At 36.2% G+C, this 16,172-nt stretch overlaps 3 protein-coding genes and 1 pseudogene across 4 annotated transcripts; 2 read left to right on the top strand and 2 right to left on the bottom strand.

The window, feature by feature from the left end:
• Positions 1-78: 78 nt before the first annotated feature.
• Positions 79-1,608, top strand: LOC140959176 (uncharacterized; annotated as a pseudogene).
• Positions 1,609-3,485: 1,877 nt separating this feature from the next.
• On the top strand, positions 3,486-5,577 carry LOC140959585 (fructose-bisphosphate aldolase 1, chloroplastic-like). Its single transcript, XM_073417500.1, has 6 exons — positions 3,486-3,813; positions 3,969-4,238; positions 4,352-4,461; positions 4,587-4,677; positions 4,841-5,110; positions 5,201-5,577. Exons 1-6 carry the CDS (start codon positions 3,637-3,639, stop codon positions 5,477-5,479), a joined length of 1,197 nt encoding a protein of 398 aa, XP_073273601.1. The 5' UTR covers positions 3,486-3,636; the 3' UTR covers positions 5,480-5,577.
• A 738-nt stretch (positions 5,578-6,315) lies between these two features.
• Positions 6,316-9,801, bottom strand: LOC140960484 (uncharacterized). Of its 2 annotated transcripts, none has more exons than XM_073418769.1 (10): positions 9,627-9,801; positions 9,441-9,492; positions 8,611-8,688; positions 8,289-8,313; positions 8,163-8,195; positions 7,912-8,033; positions 7,703-7,833; positions 7,302-7,522; positions 6,755-7,008; positions 6,316-6,554 (listed from the first exon to the last, which is right to left on the bottom strand). In XM_073418769.1, the coding sequence occupies exons 2-10, from the start codon at positions 9,441-9,443 to the stop codon at positions 6,462-6,464; spliced, it is 960 nt and encodes a 319-aa protein (XP_073274870.1). In that variant the 5' UTR covers positions 9,444-9,492; positions 9,627-9,801; the 3' UTR covers positions 6,316-6,461. The 2 variants fall into 2 exon arrangements, with proteins under 2 accessions (XP_073274870.1, XP_073274871.1); XM_073418770.1 differs by having other exon boundaries at positions 9,588-9,761.
• A 472-nt stretch (positions 9,802-10,273) lies between these two features.
• On the bottom strand, positions 10,274-12,508 carry LOC140960013 (V-type proton ATPase 16 kDa proteolipid subunit). Its single transcript, XM_073418113.1, has 3 exons — positions 12,267-12,508; positions 11,482-11,767; positions 10,274-10,684 (listed from the first exon to the last, which is right to left on the bottom strand). Exons 1-3 carry the CDS (start codon positions 12,343-12,345, stop codon positions 10,552-10,554), a joined length of 498 nt encoding a protein of 165 aa, XP_073274214.1. The 5' UTR covers positions 12,346-12,508; the 3' UTR covers positions 10,274-10,551.
• Between the last annotated feature and the right edge of the window lie 3,664 nt (positions 12,509-16,172).

Raw genomic sequence — 16,172 nt, forward strand, 5'->3', positions numbered from 1 at the left:
TAATTACGATAGCTTTTCACATTGCTAATGCAACGCTACTTGCACTTACTTACATCCTAGATTTTTAAAGAACATAAGCATATATTTTATAATAAAGGCATATATCAGACGATGGTTGGAATCAGATCTCATACAGGTTGCCACCGTTTTGTACCACACAATATTACTATTACTGTAGAGAATCTTTTCTGAACTGAATCGTGAGTATGTATTTTTGATTTAAAATTCAGATACTCCCATTCCTTTCGAAAAATCCGTGGTGGTCTTGTTGTGAAGTATACTCGGCTCTCACTCGGAAGACCCGATATCAAGTTCCGGCGTCGGAAAAGTTTTTTCACATTTCCTTTTCGAAAAATTAACATACAAAGTTTGGATATTAATTCCTTGAAAACCCTTATTTTGCAGATCTCCAAAAGGTATGGTTTCTTTCCTCGATTCTCCTATGATCCTTAGTTACCGAGGTGTTTTTTTTACCACTTTCAAATCTTCAGTATGTTTGCTTTTCAGTTTTTACTAACGTTGCTGAAATTATAAATTGTATAAACTACAAAATGAAACAAAATTTTCTGTTTTTAATAATCATAAATTTAGAAGGAATTGAAGCAAAGTTGAGTGATTAGAGTTTCACTTTTCGAGGAGCGAACCGCTTTCTGCTAGAAACGACGGCATTTTCGAGAATGGCGGATGATGAGATGCCGATGAGGTTGATGAATTTCGTCTCAGAAGAGCAGTTAAAAGAAACTCGGAGAACTCGGGGTGTTCGAGTGGAAGATGGTACTACGCAGAGAGATAGGTCCCTTTACGAGATTTTGCAGGAAAACAAGGACAAGAAGGATGCCGAATTCAACGAACGATTCAAGCACAGGCCACCTAAAGCTTTGGATGAAGATGAGACTTAGTTCCTTGATAAACTGGAAATGTCGAGAAAAGAATTTGAACAGCAGCTTGCAGATGAAGAAAAGCTGCAGCTGGAGAGTTTTCAGGCAGCCGTAGCAGCAGAATCTACTGCTGTACATGAGCTAAAGGAGGCACCTTCAGTTTCCAAGGTCCAGGAAAATAAATCAGTTCTAGGATGGAGGAATGCTGCAGCTCGTCCGCTGGGAATGCTAATTAAAGTTAATCCACAAACTAAGAAAGCAAAAATGGACCACAAACTAAGAAAGCAAAAATGGACTTTGCCGATGCAGAAGAAGCTTCGACCGTGGTAAGATCATGTAATACTAATACGAAAGATACGGCGATAAATCAGGACGGTGGTAATAATGAGTCTAGGCTTGTATCTAGTAGCAGTGGTTTGGTGTTATATAGTAGTGATGAAAAGTGAAGAAGATTGATATCACAATATACATTTGCTTGACAAAAAAGAATGTTCTGTTTTTTTAAGGATTCTGATGGGTTATACGAGAAGGCCTTTAGCCTTTAATTAAATGCCGATGGCATGTGTCGAAATTTTCAATCTTTCACATGGTTTTTTACCTTGAAAACGCGGTGTTTTTACGTTGAGAAGTTTGTTTTGTGTCCAGAGATATTGTCACTGTAATCACTTGTAATTTCATGTGTTATTGGGTATTGATTTGCATAATGGAGAATTTTCTGTGTTATCCGCCATATACGTATGTTTGAAATGGTGATCCACCCACTCACCAATCAGATACTTGATCAAGTTTTTAAAATGGAGTCGATTTATCTATATTGGTATCGAAAGATTTTATGCATGCCCTGAGATTGAAATTGAAATCTTGAAATCAGGAAGCGCTGCTGTTAAAGTATTTGAACTACACACACTTTCACGTATTTTAGCCGTTGTGTTGGTGACTAAACGAAAGAAGGCTGTATCATGTGGTTTCTTTTCTGTAGAATTTTCCCTATATGGAAAACATGCTTCCACTGGAATATGTTGCCAGGGATCATTATAGACTAACCAAACATCGTGAAATGTTACCCAGCATTGCTACTTCTCTTAAAGAAGCAACATCGAAAACTCTTTGAATCCAACTCGACTCTGCTGCTCGTCGCAAAATGGGTGATGTAAAGAGTGGTTGGGAGACGTTTAAATTCAGGTAAATTAGCTGAACCTAATAGTCGTGATGATTAAAGCACGAGAACCCCGATACTTGTGGTCATTACATAACTTGGAAGGTGAATGAATTTGATTATTTGAGATACCGTAGGACGTCTGATCCTTGGGTGGTTTTTGTTTTAGAAGCATTTGAACTGAAGCAATCAATCGATATTTCCGAGAAATGGAATTCTGGCATTCCACCTTTGGGGAACGGCCTTTTATAACATCTAAGGCCATTGCAGGTGTTTCAAGCATTGAAAGTTTTGAACGATGCACGATTTTATATTCTCGTTCCTTGGATTGCAGGCAAATCAAATCCAAACAGAAATTTTGTTTACCATTTTATATATCTGACTACAAGTAGCCATGACGTTGCATATTCTTTTATATTTGCTGAGTTAAACTTGATGTTTTTCTCAGGTTTTGATGTTTAATTTCGATTTGCTGGCACTGCATTCCCAAGATCTGCTCATACTCTGTGCAAAGATTTAAAACTCGGGTTAACTATGTTGTATACCTACCATTTGAGACTTTTTTTTTTGTTTGGTGAGGGAGAACCCGACACTGCAAGCAACCTGACAATAGTTGATATTTTACCAGGAATCTAAGCCCCATCAGTTAGTAGGCCTTAAAAGTTAATTACCTTCAATTATTAAAGCTGACCCAATCAAATTATGGGATTAAACCATGATCGTTAGCACCCACCCAATCAAACTAACGAACAGAACATTAATCAGAAATGACCATAGCCTCACATTTACATGCCCGATAGAATCTTACAAACAGCTCCATTTTTGGAAGAACGTAAAGTCTTGAAAATATCAAGGTTTTTCAATTCGCGATTCTCTTTTTTTGTCAATATTTTTATTCATACTTAAATATCAGCCTGCAGTTTTTGCAATCACAAGTTTCTTGAATGTTGTGAGGTCTGATATAATTTGTCTTGTTCTTTTAGTTTGATATCGGATATTTATTTGCGGGGTTTGACAGAAATTAACTTTGAAATACATAGGGGACTTTTTTTTATTTTTGCCCCCAAAATCACAAATTGGAATAATTTATGAACAAATGGATTTCGGAATAGAACAAAGATTGTTGTCCTGACTCCTGACTTTGATGTTCTTCCAGGGAAACAAATTGATATTACTCAGTTTCTAAATTTCATTCACATTTTCTGAACATCCAACATCAAGTTGCTTCTTATGAACTATTTTTTTAAAAAAGTTGAACAAACCAACATGCGACGAATTAATAAACATGAAGCAAATATAGACAAGACTATATGAATGGAGTATTGTGTATGATTGGGTCTATTTGAGCAATTATCACATCCACTTGGCAACCTACGATTGGTCCAATCATGACAGCCTCAAATGTGACATCTTTTGTCACAACACTACGCACAATTATAAATTCAGCCATGCATGAAGAAGGTTGATGTGTGGCAAAGAGAGTGTTAGTGGGGGGATAAGATTTTTGAACAATCCTTGGCCTTTGCTTCTATAATTTCAGTTCATATCATCAAATTTCTTGACCAAAAAAAAAGGAAAAGGGAAAGAAAATTATTGATACCAATGGCCTCAGCCTCATTCCTCAAGCCATCTCCTGTTCTTGACATGTCTGAGTTCGTTAAAGGTCATTCCCTCCTCCGCCACCCATCCACATCCACCATTCGCTGCCAGCCCAAAGTGGCGCCATCTCCATTCACTGTCCGCGCTTCCGCCTATGCCGATGAGCTCGTCAAGACTGCGGTATATGGCTAACTTCATCATTTGGCTTGGTTCAGTTCTTGCATTATGTTTTATAAAACTGCCTTTTGTAGTTTATTTGATAGTAAGTGTATTGGAGAGAGTAGTGTTTGGCTAATCGAGAGACTGACTGTTTTGTGAATATGTCTTTGGTGTAGAAAACTGTTGCATCACCAGGGCGTGGTATTCTTGCCATGGATGAATCAAACGCCACTTGTGGGAAGCGTTTAGCATCCATCGGGCTCGAGAACACTGAGGCGAACCGTCAGGCTTATCGCACGCTTCTAGTCTCCGCCCCTGGACTCGGCCAGTACATCTCTGGCGCAATCTTATTTGAGGAGACTCTCTACCAATCCACCATTGATGGCAAGAAAATGGTGGATGTTCTTGTTGAGCAGAATATTGTCCCTGGCATTAAAGTCGATAAGGTAATCAATAACAACCTGTTCCATTTCTTAGTTTGCTGAGCTGATCATATGATTAGCAGGCAGCAGGCTGGATCTAAGAATTTAGTCGATGTTGCGACTGTGCTGCTTTGCAGGGTTTGGTTCCTCTTGCTGGTTCAAATGACGAGTCATGGTGCCAAGGTCTTGATGGCCTCGCCTCACGCTCTGCTGCTTACTACCAACAAGGTGCTCGTTTCGCCAAATGGTGAGGGTATTCGTTCTTTTGTCACCTCTCGACTGAAAATATTTGTAAATGCTATTGGTAGTGACCTTAAATAAAGCTTTATATCCTTGATTCTAACGAAATTTCTTGATTCTGACCTTGCTTAGGCGTACTGTTGTGAGCATTCCCAATGGTCCATCTGCCTTGGCAGTGAAGGAGGCGGCCTGGGGCCTAGCCCGCTATGCCGCCATTTCTCAGGTACATAATATTGCCCCTTCCCATTTTAACCGTGTGATATCATGCCCAGGGGAGATGGGGTGACGAGCGTGACTCAGGAATTTCAAGGGAAAAATTACTTATAAAATTTCAAAATTTTAACATCCAACTGTTTAATTAACTCCGGTTTTTCACAATGATTCAGGAGGCTGGACTGGTCCCAATAGTGGAACCAGAGATCTTGCTAGATGGAGAGCATGGGATTGACAGGACATATGAGGTAGCTTTGAAGGTGTGGGCTGAGGTGTTTTTCTACTTAGCCGAAAACAATGTGTTGTTTGAGGGTATTCTCCTCAAACCAAGCATGGTCACTCCTGGTGCAGAATGCAAGGAAAAGGCGACACCCGAACAGGTTGCTGCGTACACACTCCGCCTCCTCCGCAAGCGAATTCCCCCAGCCGTTCCTGGAATCATGGCAAGTATTTCCAATTTTACTTCATATAGGTGCGCGTGTAAAGGAGTCGAGTTTGAATTTGAGACCAGATTTTAATCTTTTGATGAGCAGTTTTTGTCTGGTGGGCAATCTGAGGTGGAAGCAACCTTGAACTTGAATGCCATGAACCAAGCCCAGAACCCGTGGCACGTGTCGTTTTCCTACGCTAGAGCTCTTCAAAACACATGCCTGAAGACATGGGGAGGACGCCCGGAGAACGTGAAGAAGGCTCAAGATACTTTGCTCATCAGGGCGAAGGCTAACTCCCTGGCTCAACTCGGTAAGTATACTGCGGAGGGAGAATCAGAGGAAGCCAAGACAGGAATGTTTGTGAAAGGCTACAGCTACTAATAATCATATTTCACTACCAAAAAGTGGTCCGCTTTTGCGACGAATATATGAATATGAAAGGAAAAAAAGCTGTGCTATTCATCGTTAATTTATAGCTATTTTGTTCATTATTTTTACTTTCTGAAAACTTAATTGATACTGATGTATGATGATAAATGGAATATAAATAATATAAATAATTAAATTTCCAATGGCAAACGTTATTTACCTTCTGACAATAATAATTTCAACTGTAAAACATTATAAGCATATTTGATCCTCAAGCATTTGATATTAAAATAAGAATATTACATCGATTTATATCCGGAAGAGAGTAATGACAGCCTTGCCTTGATTTATCGACAATTACATATTTAATAATCTGATTTTCATAGGCTTTTTAAATCATTATTTTTCACAGGAAGTGTAAGGTGATTTGAACACCACTTTAGTATCAAGAACTTACTTATGCCTATAAAAAAAATTAAATGTATACTTAAACCCTGGTCGAATTATCCTGCGATATACATGATATAGTAGTTAACGAGAGGCGTTTTTAAACTATACTGGAATTGAGTAGTGAGCATCAATTCGAACAGATAACGAATGGATAAACATCTCTCACAACAACAATAAATAATAATTGAAATTCAAATGTATCATAATTATAACTCGATTTGATTCAATCTTGGATCAAGATACATTGTTGCACACAGTTGAATTAGAAGGATTTGGATTCTCTACTGTTGGTGAAAACACAACTAGTTCTGCGCACTTTATAGATAAGAAGATCAACTGATCATCGCGTTTCATCTTATAATATTTTAGATTTATCTGACACTATGTGAGATCCACAAGATGATAACTGATAATCTTACGTAAAAAAAAATGCACAACAACTGTTGCTGTGTGATTCAGATCAAAATGTGAAGCATGCTCACGTACATAGTTAATGTATCCAAGGAAAGAGACAAAAACAATCGGGCATGAATTAAATATACAATCAACCCTTCAACGAGTATTTCTTCCCTGTGAAGGCCTGGAATTTCGGTTCTTCTTTCTTTGGAGGCTCTTGCTTGGTGTCTTTTGAAGTGTCCTGTGATAGAGGAAAACAGATATCAAATCCAAAACATCTTCTTAACCATCTAATATCTTATGATTGAGAGAAATAATTGGAGAAGTACGAACGACTTGACTGCTTTTTCTTTTCTTTTTTTGGGTGACGGAACATAATTGTGTCGGATCTTGAACATGAAATCTGAAATAAATTGCATTTTTTATGCAGGAAAAGGAAACCTTTGATGATTCACTAGTGCGGTTTGCATTTGAACCAAAAACAAGCTTCCCCTGAGACTGGCGACTGGTGCTGTGTGAACTGGAACTGGATGCAGAAGCTTGTCCACCATCATTGGAAATATTCGGTTTCTTGAAACTGGGTGCAGATGAAGAGGCTGGTGGAGGCTGGGTTTTCAGGGCTTTTCCATCCAGTCTTCTTCCAGTACCAGTAAATGGATTGAAGTTAGGTTCTGTCTCAGCTGCAGGCTCCTGGCCTGAACAAATGAACAGAAAAAGGCACAAAATGGCCAAGATAATGGTTAGTAGATGACTAGCATAGGAAGGATTCGTCCGAGAAGAAATCTCGACTTCCTTGAAAGGAGAGTGCGAGAAGATAAATGTATCCATGTTCACTGAATGAACGGATGAAGCTTGCAGCTTATTTTCTAGAAAAGGGAACCTTCAGTGAGCAGTAACCTCTTGATTGTAACATAATCAATTGCCAACATACTAAAGTGATGATAAGATGATGAATATAAGAAAACGATGAACATTAAAAAAATCTTACCTTCTGTTCTTTTGCCTGTTGGAATTGGCCGTGCAGGTTTTTCCGGCTCCTTGTAATCGAGAGGAGGAGCAAAGTCCACTTCACAGTCGGTTTCAATAATACTTATGGCATTAGAAGGCTTCGACTCAATTATGTCTATGTAGTACTTTTTATTGTTATAAGCCACCATGATACTATCACCAGTGGTTAAACAAGAAAAATTCCTCAATGTTGTCTCCAAGCTGCAAGAGAGAATTTCAAAAATAAAAATATTAAACTAAGCTAAGTTAACCAAAAAAAGAGAACGGACTTTCAAACAATGTCGTTTTTCTAGAAAAACCAAAAGAGAAGCTCGACAACACCAAGCACACACATGAGAATCACAGATACAACAACATGTCAATTTTATGTTCAAGACTCACATAGCTTTTGGATTTGATATATCCAAGAAGTCCTTTGTGTGAGGTTGCAATTTGACATATGTACCCTTTGGAAGAGTCACATTTTTTACTCGTACAACATCTCCTTCTCGCAACAACAGATTCTCCATCATCTGCACGATCACAAAACATCAAATGGTGTCCCAGAGTCCTAAAAGTCATGATATAATGTGCACGCAGATTGCACATACCCAGTAAGGCATATATATCATGCCTTCTTCTGCAATGAACTCCAGAACTCCACAATGAGAAACACGTTCGGTTGCAGTGTTTCGAAGCTCAAACAACATAGGGTAATCAATTTGAAGTGATGCTGTAAGATAAAGTCAAGTTAGATCCGGGCTCAAAATCCAAAACTACCCAAGCCCAAGGAAGAGGTTTATAAAACAATATAATGTCGCTAGAAAACAATAAGCCACACAAGAAAGGACGTGAAACTAACCAAGGCGGTCTAAAGCTGAAGGAGGCATGATTACTGAAACAACAAAAAAGAGGTGGAATAAGACATCATGGGTGGTCAAGGAAACATACCATTCTGCCTACAATTGTAGTTTATTAGACTGCTTACCTTTGTCACCATTTTCTATCTGCGCCTGCAAATTAAGAGAGGAAAAATCAGAATTAGATCAAAATTGATTAAATTAGCAAATTCTGTAAAAAGTTCAAGTTAATAACGATAGTGAGAGTAGATGCATCACATGTCCAAATAAAATATCTCAAACATCATAGAACAGACAAAAAAAGAAAACCCAAACTAAGAGTTCCAGCAAAAAGATAGGATTCATGGGCTAAAAAACAGTTAGTGGGTTGACTCAGCTATAAGTTACATGTGTGAGCATCATTGCAAAATTAAAGTAAAAATTAATCAAAAGTTGGAGAAGCCGTCAAACCTTGTCAATGAAAGAAGCAGGATAGCACCGATATGTTTGCTCAAATGACATTCCATGGTATCCATATCCGTTGAAAAACTGAAACAAGAAAGCAAAAAATAAATATGAACACATCTAGTGAAGGCTCTCATAACTGCAATAACACAAAATAAAGTGTGTAAAAAATTCGCAAATATATATCCTCACAAATTGACATTAAAAGTGATGTCCTGGATGCATAAAATATCCACAATGCAATTCTAAAGCAGCAAAAGCCCAACTAGTTTGACAATGCATTATCATGTTAACCTATCACATTCACAATAACTCTTGAATCTCTTCTTCTTGTCCAAGGGACCCTTGGTCAGAAAAACTGGATGCATAAAAATCTTAAAACTAATAATTACCAACATAGAAAACATATTGACCAAAAAATTATAATACACTCCACTGAAAATATAGATTATTAGTCAAATAATATTTTAGGTTTGAATCAGCCACACGAAATACTTCATCAATCGACACAATCAACCCGAAAGGAAGAAGAATACCAACTGCAGACCACGAACTATAGTCACACTTAAACTCTAACCTCAAGAGTACTAGCAGTAAAAATCAAAGTAGAAATTTTACGACAATCATGATCCCTAAGAAAAATATTTTCCAGTAAGGTCAATATTCAATATCAATACATGCAAACACAACACAGATGGAGATCTTCAAGAGAAAATTTCCAGAGCAAAGAAGAATTTTAATTTTCAAGCACAGAAAAGAACAATTATTTCCAGCATAGCTTCAACAAAAAGCCACATAACAAATTCTTAAAAATCGGAATTCGATTCAACGCGCACCATGTTTAATAAATCCCAAACGGCGGAAACACGCTCTCAACTCTGAATTCACCTGCCGCAAAAAAAATTAATCACGAAATTTGATTAAACTACCAATAGAAACGGGAAAGAGGTTAAATCAATCACACAAAAAAGCTGTTCTTTTACAAGAATCCGCAGCGCGAAGACGAAGGAAAAGTAGAGTACTTCTGAATAGCAGAACGTAAGCACCGATCTTTCACCAAGATTTCAAGGGTAAGAGAGAAGTCCAGAGCCCAAGTCAGATTGGAAGTAACTGAAGGAAAGAAACTGGAGATAAATAATAATAAAGGAGAGGAAATATCCGATGCGTCATTCCTGTGCACGAATCTTAATCTATCGGTGGATGTGATTGGGCTGGATCTTTCCTATATCGTCTCCTTATCTAGTCAAGCCCATCTTATAAGATGAGCGGCCCATATTATTTTAATTAATTGCAATATTTAAATATTATTATCATTATTATAAATATTTAAACAGTAATCATTGCTAATAATAATAACAATAATAATAATTTGTGTATAAAAATATGTTCGCAATATATTCATATTATTAGGGAATTTTTTGTAATCATTATGCCAAAAATATGTTATAGTAATACCAAAAAAATTAATATCTTTAAACTCAAAAGTTTTATTTTATCTAGAACTTACTTTTAGAATAAGATGTAACACCCCAGAAATAGTTGGGCAAACATGAACTAGTTGTAAATAAATTAGTTATAAAATAATTGTAAAAGAGTCGACAGTAAAGCATATTATAAGTGTGGCTCAAGTAACAGACGATTATGTCAAAAGCAGGCAGGTAAAGTCCACTAAGAAAAACCGAAGTTGTCATCATAACTTATGTATGAATATATGACTTGAGCGCAGTAGTAGAAATTACAGAATTTTCTATACCGTACAAAGCTAAAAAAATACACAAAGTTGATAAATCCATCAAATAATAAACGCTCGATGAGCTCCTTTATTCATCAGGAGGAAAAACCCAATATTTTAATACAAAGAACAGCACGAAACAAAGATAGATATGTGGGATATCTTGGATGAGAGTAAAAATTTCGTTCAAAACAAGCCATGATTTTAGTTATCCACTACTCTGCTCTAGACTGGCCGGCCCGTGAAGACAGAATGATTCCCACAATTAGGCCGTAGAGTGCCAGAGCTTCAGCGAAAATGAGAATAAGGATCATCCCCACAAAAAGCTTCGGCTGCTGTGCGTTAGCCCTGGAAAGAAGATTTCAAGTTGAGATCCATTTAAAAAACACATACACATAAAGATACATATAGCTGTTTGAAATCCTTTCCAATGATGAACTGGGGTGGTTGCAGCTGATCACATCACAAGGACATAGAAAGATGTAAGTCATAGCTCAGTCGTCCAGAATATCAAGATCTGAAGCTAAACAAGAACATGTCACTGATTGATTACACCGGTATGTTTTCACTATTCATCCTCGAATTATATTGGCTCTAGTTTTTAACGACCTGGTTTTGGCGGCATTAGGTATTAACAAAGATTAAAGATAATTTCTTTTCTTTTCGCTTTCCAATTTACAATTTCTTTTTCAACAATCAAATTTACAATTTATTTTTCGACGAGCAACAAAATAACCTGAATGAGAGTATTTCGACATCAGCTACATCAAATTACAAATCATAAGGAATCCTGTAAACAAGCACAAATTTAAATGCTTCATGACTGAGTAAACTAATAAATGACATTTCAAGTTAAAAAATTTTGCTCAATCCTTAAATACTCTCTTGTAATACATGAACTAAACGTGTTCTTCAAAACTCGAGGAAAATCACCTAAATTTTTACTTCACTGAACCTTTCAAATCGGAATCTACGGCCATGAACGAAACCACCCTAATAAACTATGCTGACAATTATATTTAGTTCTGAGCGAAACCTGGTGATATCACCTAAGCAAATGAAAAACTTTAACTTACAACTTCACAAAACAAATGAAACTTCAGCTCTGAAAGATTAGACATTCCATGAAATTTATACAAACATACCTAACACCAGCATCTCCGACAATCCCGATAGCCATTCCAGCAGCCAGCCCAGCAAGCCCACAAGAAAGGCCCGACGAGAGATGAGCATAGCCATCAAACAGGTAATAAGACTTAGCTTTAGGGTTAATACCAGTGCTGATAATCACAGCAATAATCAGACCGTAAATACCCAAAACACCAGCCATAACCACCGGCACAATCGACTTCATCACCAGCTCTGGCCTCATCACCCCCATCGAAGCAACACCAACGCCACTCTTAGCAGTCCCATATGCAGCACCCATACCTGGAGGAAGAAAAAAGAAACAAAATAATAATAAAAAAAAGAAACAAAGAAATTTTGTGAAGTTATCCAATCCAAAATAAGTGTCCCATGGCACGTCACTCATTTAATTGAACACGAAATGGGAACAAACATACATTTTTATTGGTTCCAGTCACTCTAATCCAACTCAGCTGATTACCTATTCCGCGACCTACTTTACAAGTTAAAGCGAGCAATCTTACCATGAACTCAAAAACTACAGTATAATTTCATACTCCAGTTGGATCCATGATTTCTCAACGAACAACAATCTCATTTTCCTCCAAACAGGATATGAATCGCAAATACTCCATCAACACGTTAAATTCTCATTAAAAAAAAGTAAACATGAGTATAAACCAACAAAATGAAGAAAAAACGTTGTATTCATTGATTTCTTCCACAGAACACAAGATCGAAACACATATAAACAAAAATAGAGAAATAATCACATCAAAGGGAAAAGACGTAAAATAATTACAAGAGAATACAAGGGCAGCAGCAGCGCCGAGGAATCCGAAGAAGGGAGCAGTTTCATCGCCGCTGAAGGTTGAAGACATTATTCTGGATTGAAATTCAGCTCTAATTCGGAAACTTTTTGCTGGATCTGGATTCTAGAGATCGATTTCTCTCTTTCGTCTCTTTGCGTGGATTTTTTTAATCATTAACGAGCAGTCGGAAAAGACAGAGAGGGAGGTTTTTTCAATTAAATTAAATAATATAAAAAAAATATAGATGGGTGAAAAATTATTTAAAAATGTGAAAAATATTTGTGTTGAAAATGTGAATGCTGAATGTTGAAAATTAGTGTGTGATGATGTAGGTAATGATGTATTTTATTTTTGGAATATTTGTAAAAATTTTCTATAAATAGATCTCTCATTTGTGAAGAAAATAACAATTGAGTTGAGAGAAAAATATTATAAAGTGTGTAGTGTGATAATTTTGAGAGTTTGAGATTTTTACTTTTTACCGTAAATTTTTATTTTTTCACAACACGTTATCAGCACGAAGCTCTAAAAGTCCTCCATATTTTTCCAAGCTCCAAAACAGAAGAAAAAGGTAACAAAAGTAATAATATTTATTTTATTGTTTATTTATTTATTGTTTATATATTTACTATATAATATAATGTTATTATAAATAATAAAAATAAATTTTTCAAAAAACTTGTTATAAATCCTGGGAGGATGTTAAGACGACATCCCACACTCCCGGTAAGGGATACGACAAGTATAAAAGTCTATAAGGTTTTTAAACAAAATATCTTATGACACCTCATTATAATATTGTGATATGATATACATAATTATTTAAAACATTACTAATATTATATACACCATATTATTACCATAAAATTATACAAATACATACATTTATTTTCTTGTACACCAACGGTCATAAACGGTAACAAAACGGCTAGTTTTTGCCCTATAAATATGATCTCACAAACACATTCAATCACTCCAACTTTCTCTTCTTCTCTAAAATTATTCTTCATCAAATTTTTGAAGAAAAAAGAAGATGGCTTTCACAAAGTTATTTTTAATTATTTTGGTTATAATACTCACGAATCTTGTACTTATCGGAGAATATCCTCCTCATGTGTTTTCTTTATTTTTACGAATGCTTGTATTTGTTGTTTATCCATTACTTTGTATTGCAATATTCATTAACTAATAAAATGCATCATAATTTTTTTTAGTACCACCATGTCAAACTTGACAAAGCTCGAATTTGTTGCACTCGACATTACGGGCAAAAATTATATGCCATGGACTCTCGATGTAGAAATGCATCTTGAGTCATTGGGTCTAAGCGAGACCATTAAAGAAAATGGTATATCTTCATCACAAGAAAAAGCAAAAGCTATAATATTTTTACGACGACACCTTGATGAAGGTTTAAAATGTGAATATCTCATCGAAAAAGATCCCATGGCTCTGTGGAAAGGATTGAAAGAAAGATTTGAACATATAAGGGAAGTTATACTTCCGACCGCCCGTGATGAATGGAATATGTTAAGATTCCAAGATTTTAAGAAAGTCAGTGATTACAATTCAGCGATGTATCGAATAATCTCGCAGCTAAAATTTTGTGGACATGAGGTCACAGAATCGGAAATGCTTGAAAAAACATTTTCCACGTTTCACGCATCAAATATAACTTTACAGCAACAATATAGAGTGCGTGGATTTGCGAGATATTCTGAGCTCATCGCCTGTCTTCTTGTGGCGGAAAAAAACAACGAGCTACTAATGAGAAATCATCAGTCCCGACCCACTGGATCATCAGCATTTCCAGAAGTAAATGCTGTAAGTAAAAATGAATTTAAACCTGGAAACTAAAATCAAATTCAAAGACAAGGTTTTGGTCGAGGTCGAGGTCGTGGTCGTGGTCGTGGTCGTGGACGTGGACGTGGAATTGGTCGTGGTCGTGGTAGAGGCCGTGTTTTTGAAAACAATAGAGATAGTTATTTTTATAACTCATCTCAAAAGGGCGTCACGAACCACCCACAGAAAAGACATCATGAGAACATGAGTGTTAATGAAAATCACTCGAAAAGATTTGAAAGTTCTTGTTTCAGATGCGGCACTCCAGGACATTGGTCTCGTATATGTCGAGCCCCTGAGCACCTTTGCAAGCTCTATAAAGAATCGATAAAGGGGAAAGAAAAAGAGACCAACTTCACTGAGCGAAGTGACCGTTTGAGTGATTCAACTCATTTTGATGCTGCTGATTTTATGAATGATTTCTCTGGAAATGATCAATATGATGGTGGGATAGAAATGAACAATATTGATGCTGCAGATTTTCTCAATGATTTCTCTGAAAATGAACAATATAGTGGTAGAATATAAATGTACAATAATTTATTTTTCATGTTTTTATATGATAATGTTTTATTGTACAATTATGATGTGTTATATTTACATATGTATTGTCATTAATTTTTTTTTCATTGCATATTTTTTGAAGTTCAAATATGGAAAATGATATGAGCAAAGCTGAAGTTTGCATACCCGATAGTGGTACAACGCACACTATCCTCCGAGATAAAAGATATTTCTTAGAACTAAAACCAACAAAAACAACGGTGAATACAATATCAGGTCCTGTAGACTTGATTAAATGATGTGGTAAAGCACAATTTTTGTTACCTAATGGTACAAAATTTTTGATCAATGATGCTTTATATTCACCACAATCGAAAAGAAATTTGTTGAGTTTTAATGATATATATTCCCATGGGTATGATACTCAAACAATGAATGAAGGGAATGAGAAATATATGTGTCTTATCACATATAAATCAGGAAAGAAATATGTGAATGAAAAACTACCAATGCTCCCTACTGGATTGCATTATACACATATACGTCCCATTGAATCAAATAATGGTAGTTGATAATTCTTCAATATTAACCAATTGGCATGATCGATTAGGACATCCTGGTTCAATAATGATGCGAAGAATTATAGAAAATACACATGGTCATCCGTTGAAAGACCAGAAGATCTTTCAGAATAATAAGTTTCAATGTAAAGCATGTTCTCTTGGAAAACTTATTATAAGACCATCACCAGCCAAAATCCAACTGAATCACCAATGTTTCTTGAACGTATTCAGGGTAATATTTGTGGACCAATTCATCCACCATGTGGACCATTCAGATACTTTATGGTATTGATTGATGCCTCCAGCAGATGGTCACATGTATGTTTATTGTCAACTCGATATGTTGCATTTGCAAGATTACTTTCTCAAATAATAAAATTGAGGAATCAATTTCCCGATTATACAATCAAGAAAATTAGACTTGATAATGCTGGTGAATTTACTTCCCAGACTTTCAATGATTATTGTATGTCTATGGGAATCATTGTTGAGCATCTTGTTGTTCATGTACATAAACAGAATGGATTGGCTGAATCATTGATTAAACGTCTGCAAATGATTGCTAGACCAATGATTATGAAAACAAAGCTCCCTATTTCTATATGGGGACATGCAATTTTACATGCCGCTGCATTAATTCGCATTAGACCAAGTGCATATCATAAATACTCCCCATTGCAGCTTGCATTTGGTAAAGAACCAGACATTTCTCATCTGAGAATTTTTGGATGTATGGTGTATGTGCCTATTGCACCACCTCAACGAAAGAAAATGGGACCTCAAAGAAAGATTGGTATTTATATTGGTTATGATAGTCCATCAATCATTCGATATCTTGAACCTCAGACAGGCGACGTGTTCACAGCACGTTTTGCTGATTGTCATTTTAATGAGGAAATCTTCCCAATGTTAGGGGGAGACAAGAAACATACCGAAAAAGAAATTACATGGTATGTATCATCATTGTTACATCTGGATCCAAGAACA

This window comes from Primulina huaijiensis, chromosome 15 (assembly GCF_012295235.1).
Source record: "Primulina huaijiensis isolate GDHJ02 chromosome 15, ASM1229523v2, whole genome shotgun sequence".
Classification (NCBI taxonomy): Eukaryota; Viridiplantae; Streptophyta; class Magnoliopsida; order Lamiales; family Gesneriaceae; genus Primulina; species Primulina huaijiensis.

What these genes read in the sequence shown, in the direction of transcription:
- LOC140959585 (XM_073417500.1), top strand. Translation starts at nt 3,637, where the DNA reads ATGGCCTCAGCCTCATTCCTCAAGCCATCTCCTGTTCTTGACATGTCT. An exon ending in GGTGCTCGTTTCGCCAAATG is followed by an intron (nt 4,462 to 4,586) that starts GTGAGGGTATTC and finishes GACCTTGCTTAG; the next exon opens with GCGTACTGTTGTGAGCATTC. An exon ending in CAGCCGTTCCTGGAATCATG is followed by an intron (nt 5,111 to 5,200) that starts GCAAGTATTTCC and finishes TTTGATGAGCAG; the next exon opens with TTTTTGTCTGGTGGGCAATC.
- LOC140960484 (XM_073418769.1), bottom strand. An exon ending in CTGCTTCTTTCATTGACAAG is followed by an intron (nt 8,314 to 8,610) that starts GTTTGACGGCTT and finishes CTTAATTTGCAG; the next exon opens with GCGCAGATAGAAAATGGTGA. An exon ending in TTCAGCTTTAGACCGCCTTG is followed by an intron (nt 8,034 to 8,162) that starts GTTAGTTTCACG and finishes TTTATCTTACAG; the next exon opens with CATCACTTCAAATTGATTAC.
- LOC140960013 (XM_073418113.1), bottom strand. Translation starts at nt 12,345, where the DNA reads ATGTCTTCAACCTTCAGCGGCGATGAAACTGCTCCCTTCTTCGGATTC. An exon ending in TGCTGCCCTTGTATTCTCTT is followed by an intron (nt 11,768 to 12,266) that starts GTAATTATTTTA and finishes TTCTTCCTCCAG; the next exon opens with GTATGGGTGCTGCATATGGG. An exon ending in GTCGGAGATGCTGGTGTTAG is followed by an intron (nt 10,685 to 11,481) that starts GTATGTTTGTAT and finishes TCTTCTTTCCAG; the next exon opens with GGCTAACGCACAGCAGCCGA.